Below are 9,988 nucleotides of genomic sequence, written 5' to 3' on the forward strand. Positions count from 1 at the left end.
ATATATATATATATAAAGACAACCAACCTCATGTGACTATATTACGACCGCTCAAAATCATGACCCCGATGTCTTATAAATGCTGACAACCAATAAGCAATGGTGGTGTCACAAATCTTTGTTCGTGCTGTTTATTTTAAGTCAAACAAGTCGACAAGAACTAACAAAATTTTATTCTTGTTAAACTCATTTATATATTGAGCACAAAAAAGGTATTCGTATTCAGCTCATTAACTTAGTGAACGAATTGAACATAAGTTTCTCAACGAGCCAAATACAAGCTGTTCGCGAACGACAAGCCATCTTGAAAGCCCTAAATATGAACTGAGGATTTATCATCAATGTTGATATTTGATTGAGAATTTGAAAAGTGAATGGAAGACAATGTTTATATTGTAAATAGAAGGTTCTGGGTGGTCTATATGTAATTGCTAAAGTTTAAAAATAACATTAAATTTTGGGTGTTATATATGTAATTACATAAGAATTATGTGGTTACTTTCAAAAAACATTATATATTAATTATATAATTAACTTTTCTTAGAACAATCCCAGCTGGTTTGCCCGAGTGGTTAAGGGGGAAGACTTAAGATCTTCTGCACATAAGTGCGCGTGGGTTCGAACCCCACAGCCAGCATATAATGAATATTCCCTTATTTTTTCCTTCATTTTCTGACAATAAAGATATTATTATAAGAAAAAGATATATAAACTCTCAAATTTTAAGAATATATATATATATATATATTTGGGATAATTACATAGAAATCACGGAAAAGATTGATATTTACAAATCAATCGGAAATTTGAAAGTATAAATTAAATTATTTCAAGGGTTAATTCTTACGCTATAATTGTTTAACGAATAATTTAAATTTGTCCTATTAAATATAGCTGAACCACGTAATTCATATGGTATCATTTTTTACATTTATAATATAATAATGGTATTATACTATAGAAAGATTTACATGCATAACTCATGTATTTATATATCTAATCTATTCATTTCAATTTTTTGTCTTTCATGGTTAAAAAACTAAGATGGAGTTGAGGTTTAGTTGTCATATATGTAAATATGAGAAATTTCATAAAAGTGCAATCACACTACGGCACATGATTATATTTAGAGCCCGTTTGGGGCGGCTTATAAGTGTTGTTGTGTTTTCAAAAAGCCGTCTAAACGTTTGATCGCATATTTAAATAAATTATTCGAGAATAGTGTTTTGTAAATTCTATTACACCCAGATGACTGGGTCATACATGTGATCTGCGTTCGCCCACAGCTTCCATCGCTCCTTTTGCGCCTCTACCCCTTTTGCTTCAAAAGCCCGCAACTGAAAGCCAGTCGAACCTCCGACACTCTCCATCGTCGAAAGCTAGTTGCCATCTCGAATCCTTCCCCTCTTTCCTGCCACATCACTCGAAAGATGAGTTGAGCTCGTCTCTATTTCTCTCCCACAAGTTTGATCTCCTGTTGTTTACGACGCCTGATTTCGAGAGACCCACACCCCTTCGTCCCACACACCAATGGATGTGAAATATGAAGCTTCACCATCAACATGGCGTCGACGGACACCTCTGCGAAGCTCGCCGGTAGCGTAAATGGTTGAAAGGATGGCATTTCGTCATCCTCCGCCCTAAAAGGTTTGCGATTCTGCTCGATCTATGGATCTGGGGAATCCCACCGTGAAATTTAACTAATAGATGTCGATTTTGAGGGTTTCTATGATACGAGCACTCATGGGGGTTTCTCTATGTTAAGACGCCGCGTTGATGGTGTCTTCCTCTTTTGGTTCAATCTTCTAACTTTTATATATTTGAATTATGATTCTCATGAAACTGTATCAATTAATATATATTCATTTCATCCTTGCCAAAACCCTAATTAGCCGTTTGTTTGGATTCAATTGTTTGATTACATCTGTCGTGTTAAGACGCCACTTTGTGTTTCTTTGTGTTGGCCTTTGTTCTTTCCTCATCTTTTGTTCCTTGAAGGGTACTTATTTATATATTATTTGTGACTGAGAAGAAGCAAGCAGATGACGTACAATCATAACTGCATGGTTTAAATTATAAAACATGGCATGTGATTTAAAATAAAAATTAACTAACTTTTAGTGAATTCTCTAATCAGGTTTTTTTTATTGGAAAATTTACATAAATACCACTCAATTCTTATGTATTTATCACCTTATATATGAATGTTATATGTAACACCTACAAATCAGATGTTCTCAAAACGCACAAACAAAACAGCTAAACAATTTATCAAAAATTGAGGCAGAATGGTCATTTATTCAGAATCAGTAGTTTTTCAAACGTACAAACCAAATAGTGAGATAATTTATCCGGATCAACAGCTTATCAAGATAAACAGCTTATCCAGATAAGCTGGATAAGCTGCAGCTGCCCTAAACAGACCCTTAGTGACGAGAGATTTTGGAGAGCGATGCTAACCACATGATTAATTAGTGATTTCACTTGAGTGTTATAATTTTATTGAAATTTGCATATTTCATCACATTGTTTACATCTATTTGAGAGCTTGATTTTGATGGCAAGCTTATATGATTAATATGTGTAATAGTCGTGATCATCATAGGATTTTTGAATTAATTCATTTTGATAATTTAAATATTGTCAACTTTATCTATTTGTTTATAGAAAATTGAGTTTGTGATTTGCGAAAAAGTATTACATCAATCATGATACAAAAATTCATTAGTATTTCAATCATTGTCTGTCACGTGTATGGATATGTCTCACCGAATATTAAATTATTTAGTTCTTTTACTAAGGGGGGTCAGATTGTACACGTGATAGACAACGATTGGATTTGAGTCCTGATCCTATTTTGCATCAGAACACCTGGTGTAATATTTTCTCTTGGCTTACATTGCTTGGGTTTAGATAACCATTCATTTTATTATAGATTTTATTGGAATTTGTGACTATTCTTTATAAATTTGAAATTAAGAATTAAGTTTGGGCTATATATATAATTCACATTTTATATGTAAGGCTATATATATAACTCAAATCTAAATGAACATGTGCCCTTTTAGCTCTCTTTTGTGGTGTTGCTTTATATAATATAATTTAAAATAATAATATATAATATTCTCCATTAAATCATAGCCCTCAAAACACTCAATTAAAAAAATATATTTTGGATTAAACTTATGAATACTAGATGTATTGCTCTCTTACTAAATAATCATTTTTTAAATTTTGACTAAAATATTATACCAACTAGATTTTCCACTAATGCTTAATGTTCTTCATTATAAAATTATATATGCACTTCCATTCCTTAAAAAGTAGGCCAATCATACATTGACATATCATGATAAAAAATATAAAGTTGAAATTTTTACCACAGAGATCACTTCAAGTTCTAATCTTCAACAAGCAAAACAAGAAATGAACCACCCTTGCCAATTAAAATTCCTTCATAATGCACCAATATTGCGGCTTTGATCGCATTGCATCTCTTCACTCTCTTCTCCCCCACCAATCATAGTCGGCCCCATGCTCTCTCTCTGTTGAATAATCTTCTCCAGAGTCATAATCAATGAAGCCTCTCTTGCTTTTGCCCATGCCCGTTCACTCGCAAGCCGACGTTGCTCTCTCTCATGCCTTGCTGCCTCTTCCTGCCTCCATGCATCTTCTCTTCGAAGCCTCTCATGTTCCATTCGCTCAAAACTTCTCATCATTTTCTCAAACCAAGCTTCTTGCATCATCAACATTTTTTTCACTTGAGATTCTATGAGCACTTCAATCCAAGTTTTTGTTCTGATGTAGCTGTTTCTATCAACCACTAATGTTTCGTCTTCTTCCTCCTCCTCTTCATCAGATGACTCGGAGGAAGTTGAGAAGATAAAAGCATTCATGTTTTCAATCAAGTTCAGTTTTTTAGTGTTGGATGTATTGGAGCTTTTGATGGTGGCGGCGGCAGCAGCGGTGGTGGTGGCGGTGCTGATGTTGGTGGAGGAGGGGCTATAGAGTGCTTCTAGTTGTTGAAAAAATCTATAGTGTTTGCCTTCATGTCTCCCAATTTTATCTTCTTTAGTCTTTTTGTAATATTTATAAAGATTTTCTAGCTTCTCTCTGCACTTCTTCCCGCTTCTTTGATACCCATGCTCTTCTGTCATTATCCTGCGAGTTGGAGTTAGAAGTGAAATCAATCATAATGTGCCATAGGAAGATTTTTTTTTCTTAAAGAATGGTCGGAGGCTATTGTACGAGCCTCCATTCACCCTCATATGCCTGACTATTTCCGGACCGCCTTTACTACCATTCAAACTCTTAACTTGAGGGGACTTACGACATTCAATGAGACCGCTCTACCAAGAAGCCATGTCTGAGTATATATTAATTTAAAATAATAATCACTCACATTCTTCTAATAATGTGCGATTGATTTATAGTATGTTTTTCATATATTTTGAAGTTATTCAAAAAAAAAAAACAAAAATAAGAAATAATAATAAAATAAGAAATAATAATAAAAAATAATAATACAAGAAAGAAAATCCAACATACATACCATAAAATGCTTATATTTTTCTACATCCATCACCAAAATTTTCATTTTCAATGAAATAACATTTTGATGTCATAAACTTATACAAGAAAATCCAAATAAATATAGGTGATAATGATATTTTAGATATGATGTTACAGATTTGAGGGTAAAAATTAAAATTTAAGGGCTAGATATGTAAATACATAAGAGTTATATGGCATGCATGTAAATGCCATTAAGAAAAAATGTACGTAGTATGTATACCTGGCCACCTCGTCCCATAAGGGAGCTTTCTGGCCAGCCTCCCTGAACTGAGGATCAAGCCGAGCTCTAATCTCAAGAAGAGTGAGAGTCTCCTGCTTCGGCCACCGGCTCTGCGAAGAACGAATCCCGCCGTTGTTCGCGGAGATTGGCGACGGATGTTGCAGCGGCGGCGGTGGCGGTGGCGGCGGAGATCGAAGTTGAGGAGGTATCGAGTAGAGATGGTCGGAAGCGGCGCCGGAGAAGACGGGTGGCTTCGAGCTGAGAAGCATGAGCTGCCGGAGCTCCGGCAAAAGGTGGAAGTACTGATCCTCCGACTCCATTAGGAATTGATATGGGAGAGAGGGGGAGTGAGGAATAGCGGCCACTGAGAGAAGAAATAAGGCAGCTAAGAGAGAGAGAAGATAAATTTTATTATGTGAAAAATATTGCCATATGAATTATGATATTAAAAAAAATTAGTAAATTATTGATATGTTTCAAAATTAATGCTATAAGATATTGAAGTGCAATAATAATTAAATTATATTAATTATTATAATTTGTGTGTGAGCCCTGACTCATTACTAGCTGTCTATGAACTTCGGGTTGGGGGTTCGAATCTCAGCCTTTTGGAAGGATTCAAATAGCATACAAAACTGGAACGGGGCCACTCCACGGTCAGTCCAACCTGTAAGGGTGGATCGGCGGTCTCCGACCATCAATCTTATATAAAAAAATAATTATTACAATTGATACTACACTTAGGGGCGTAAACGTGCTGAACACGATCGAGCTCAAACTCTCATTGTGTTTGATAGGTTAGATAATATCATTGTTCGTGGTCGGCTCGTTTATGTTTCTAACACAAAAAATATAGGATGTTAAGTGTTGGGGCAAGGCTTAAATTTTATTATTTGTATCAAAACATCATTTAAATATGATTTAAAAAATTTTTATACTATAAATCTTTGTAGCCTTGTTGCCAATTAATTTATTTTTTAAATACAACTCATAAATTATATACATATTATATATATATATATATAATTGATATGTAGTATTTTGAGCTAAAAAAAAAGCTAAATAAGAACAAACAAATCTTTGTTCGTGTCCAACTCGTTTATATCAAACACAAAAATAGTGTTCATGTCCGCTCGTTAACTTAGTGAACAAATAGAACATGAGCTGCTTGACAAGCCGAACGTGAGCTGTTCACGAACAACGAGCCATTTTGACAGACCTGATTACACTATAGTTTTTTTCTATAATTTATATTAAAAAAATGGATTAAATATTAAGAATTATGAATTAAATGCTCAAAATTATAGGATATTAGGAGTTGTTTGAGATTACTTTTGTTTTTTTTATTTTATTTATATTATTATTTAAAATGAAATATGTTTGATTTTTTTATAATATTGTTAGTTGTGTTTAGAAACATTCAAAATAATTTTTTAAAATAAATAAAAATATGCAAAAAGTAGAATAAAAATATTTTTAAAATAAAAATAACAACGTAAACAAAAAATTTAAAACAAAATTGACCGCAAACAAGCAATCAGAATAAATTATATGAATCTCACAATTCATGTGTATTTATACATCTTACACCTAAATTTTTCTTTTTTTATATTTATACCACCAAAATCTTTTATATCACATAAACATTCTACTCCTCTTAGAGCTCGTTTGAAGCAGCTTATTCGGTGCGGTTGCATTTTGAAAACGCACCTGATCTGTTTGGGTAAACTATGTTTTAGCAGCTTATGCGTTTTCAAAACACAGAAAACGGTGTTTTCACACCACACCTATCTAGGTGCGGTGACAGCTTATTGACAGCGGTCTGATTTTTTCAAAAAATAAAAATTTGTAATAGCCACCGCACCTAGCTTATTAGCAGATTATTTTTAATCAACTTATCAACAATTATTCAATAAGATGCAGCTTCCCCAGACAGACCCTTACTTTTAATGAGTGTAATACATATTTTCATTAATAAGTATGGTGACAGTTAGAAATCTTAAGGGTTAGATATGTAAATGCATAAAAATTGAGTGGTAATTATGTAATTTTATTTTAATCAAAAATGGTAATTATGTAATTTCATTAGTATGATATATATTATAAAAAAATTTGAAGTTTTGAGGTAATGTAAAAACATAGAAAGCAAATGGTATATTTGTAAATAATACAATTTTAAAAATTTCATTGGTGAAAGAGACAGAAAGCGTGGAGTCGGATCGTGTCGTTCACGAAAGGACTGCAAGCTCCGGCAACACGTAAAGTATGAACCAATAATAAAAAGCCACGTGTCGATGAAGAAGTTAGGTGCTGTAGCAATGGGAAAAGCAATGACGGTTCTACAGCGCCTAGCACTTCTGTGGGCGGGAGCTTCTTTTAGTCTTTATTAAAATTTTATTTATTTTTATATTATTTTAACTGATTTATTTAATACTTTAAATCACATAAAATTAATGTATTTATTTATATATAATTAAAAAAGTAATCTTTATTTATATAATAATTTAGGCCACATCTGGTATATTTTTAATTTTGTTTTTTTCTTTTATTTTTAAAAATATATTTGTTAGTATAAATTTTATATATTTATATATTTTTATTTTTAAGAATAATTAACTTGTTTTTAAATATATTAAAAAATTTAAATAATATTTTGCGTGTTTTTAAAAATAAATATAATAAATTAATTTTTAATTTAAATAAAAAAATAAGTGATCTTAAACCCAATCTTACAGTATTTATTATATTAAAATATTGTAGTACAAATATATATATTCATTTTAAAAAGTAATTCTAATGATGATTGATGTGTGCCAGAAAATAAGTTGCATTAGTTGTGGTAACATCTGCAGGCCACAGAGGTCGGAGTTGGGAGCCGCATGAGCTGTGAACCACGTAAATCGTAGTGGTGGGCTGCAAGAGGAGAACTTTAGGAGTTCAAAAGGAATGTCAATGTATCTTGAGTGCGATGATTATAAACAATTATTGCTAGTTGTATTATTACACTGTCTTTGAGAGACACATTAGTAGTCAAGTGAGTTGTGGATCACGCAAACTGTAATAATGGGCTGCAAAGAGAGAGCTTTAAGAGTTCAAAAAGAATGTCAATGTATCTTGAGTGCGATAGTTATAAACAATTGTTGCAGAATGTATTGTTACATTGTCTTCGAGATGCATCACTACATCGCAAGCGAGATGCATCATTGCACATTGTTCAGGTGCTTTGTTACATCATATTCAAGACGCATCATTAAAACAACTTGAAGGGTGTGTTGCTACACTGTATATAGGACACGTCGTTTTATCATATTCGTGTCGCATTATTATACCATTTTCGGGATACGCTGTTATACGATATACAAAACGTGCATTTCACTATCTTCAAGCATTGTTATACCATATTCGGCGTATGTTGTTACACCAATTTCAGGGCGTGCTGCTGTATAAAATTCTAGACGATGCGCTGCTTGTCGAGCTGATTTAAGCTTTTTTAGGGTTCATGTTTCATTATTATTTGAAACTTTATTCATTTTGTTGTAAAGATTCAACAATTTGTTGTTTTTTTTTTCAATAAAAAATCATATTATTGAGGAATTGCATATAATTTATAAATAAAAAAAGGAGTTGAATGCATTCAAAATAATAAGGGTAAGAATATCGAATAACTCTTATTTAATCATGAATTTTAAATAATGTTATTTTAGTAATTAAGATTTAAGTCGAGATATTTTTGTTTCTAAAAAAATTGCAGCAAAGATTTTATGATTTTTTAGCGCAACTAAAATATATAAAACACAGTTAATATGTTTCCTGTCAAAAATATATAACAACTACATAGATAGCACTTGAAACATTGCTATTTATAAATCTAACACCCTTTTCATTCATTTTTCAAATGCTCACTCAAATGTTAAAATTCACAATAAAGATCTTATTTGTTAAAACGCCAACTAATAGACCCGCATGATGTGCTATTATTCGAGGATCACCGCGCCATGAAGATTCAAACCATTGACCTGATGGGACTTACAGAGAACCCCGCCAACTAATAGACTGCGCGCGCACACACAGATAGACTGCGCGCGCGCGCGCACACACACAACACACACACGCGCACATATATATACATATATATACATATATATAGGCACATATAGGCACATATATAGACATATATATACACAAATATAGACACATATATACATATAAATATATACAAAGGGATACAAATCATCGGGTGACGAGTCTCGTTGGATACTCCACATAGGCAACAACAATATTCACCCAAGACCTTGCGAGAGAGAAGATCCGACCGAGGTGACGAACAGATCAGACGTACGTGACACATGTCATGTAAGAGTTAAGTCAAACATCAAGTGAGCCACGACTCACCCAACGAAATAGGTCGACCCATCAGTTGACTATTCGACCGAAATAATAGGTCTAGAAGAACCAATTGGCCAAACCTCTTGTCAAGATGACCGACCATATTTGGACTCTCGACATAGACGAATTACAGTATGTCTGACGAACACCCCCCGACCAACAATATTCACTTAAACTCATAAGTCATTTTAAACCATTATATTTGTCAATATTATGACGATCATTAATTCATATTATACTCATCCCACTTTCCTTTATGGTACTAGGGTTAAATAGGTGTGGTTTCAAGTGGAATATGGGGCTTCATCTAGAGGAAATTACCGTGCTCTCTCTTTTTCTTGCCTCTTTGATTCCCATTCTCGGGGTGTGCTCACTAAAAAAAGAAAAATAGGATTTAACAATAATATTTCAAACCTAAAATAAATAAATAAATAAATAGTTAAAAAGGAATGATCGAAGTCTATTAGACGAGCCTCGATCATTCCTAGGTATGCTAAATATTTGAGTGTCACACCCTACACACGGATGGATTCAAACCTGTGACTTGAGAGAACTTACGATCTTTAGAAAGACAGTTCTAACAAAAGGTCATGGTACGCGCGCACACACATACACAAAGAGACACAAAGAGACACGCACACACACAGCCATAGACAAAAATAAATACAACATGCAGACATACAAACACATATACATACATACAACACATACATACATACAGACACACACACGCACATACAGACAGAGACAGAGACACAAACACACACAGAGACACACACGCACGCGCACACACACAGAGACAGACAC

At 33.3% G+C, this 9,988-nt stretch overlaps 1 protein-coding gene and 1 non-coding gene across 2 annotated transcripts; one reads left to right on the forward strand and one right to left on the reverse strand.

The window, feature by feature from the left end:
* The first annotated feature begins 554 nt into the window (after positions 1–554).
* Positions 555–637, forward strand: TRNAL-UAA. Its single transcript has one exon. It is a non-coding gene; the product is annotated as a tRNA-Leu (tRNA).
* A 2,672-nt stretch (positions 638–3,309) lies between these two features.
* Positions 3,310–5,160, reverse strand: LOC110022468 (trihelix transcription factor PTL-like). The gene is made up of 2 exons (XM_020721422.1): positions 4,796–5,160; positions 3,310–4,161 (listed from the first exon to the last, which is right to left on the reverse strand). Exons 1-2 carry the CDS (start codon positions 5,113–5,115, stop codon positions 3,456–3,458), a joined length of 1,026 nt encoding a protein of 341 aa, XP_020577081.1. The 5' UTR covers positions 5,116–5,160; the 3' UTR covers positions 3,310–3,455.
* Positions 5,161–9,988: the final 4,828 nt, after the last annotated feature.

The sequence above is a fragment of the Phalaenopsis equestris genome, unplaced genomic scaffold (assembly GCF_001263595.1).
Source record: "Phalaenopsis equestris unplaced genomic scaffold, ASM126359v1 Scaffold000191, whole genome shotgun sequence".
Classification (NCBI taxonomy): Eukaryota; Viridiplantae; Streptophyta; class Magnoliopsida; order Asparagales; family Orchidaceae; genus Phalaenopsis; species Phalaenopsis equestris.

Bases quoted from the DNA above. Each gene is read 5' to 3' on its own strand.
- LOC110022468 (XM_020721422.1), bottom strand. From the start codon at position 5,115: ATGGAGTCGGAGGATCAGTACTTCCACCTTTTGCCGGAGCTCCGGCAG. The intron at 4,162-4,795 runs GTATACATACTA...TCCAACTCGCAG, and splicing joins TTATGGGACGAGGTGGCCAG to GATAATGACAGAAGAGCATG.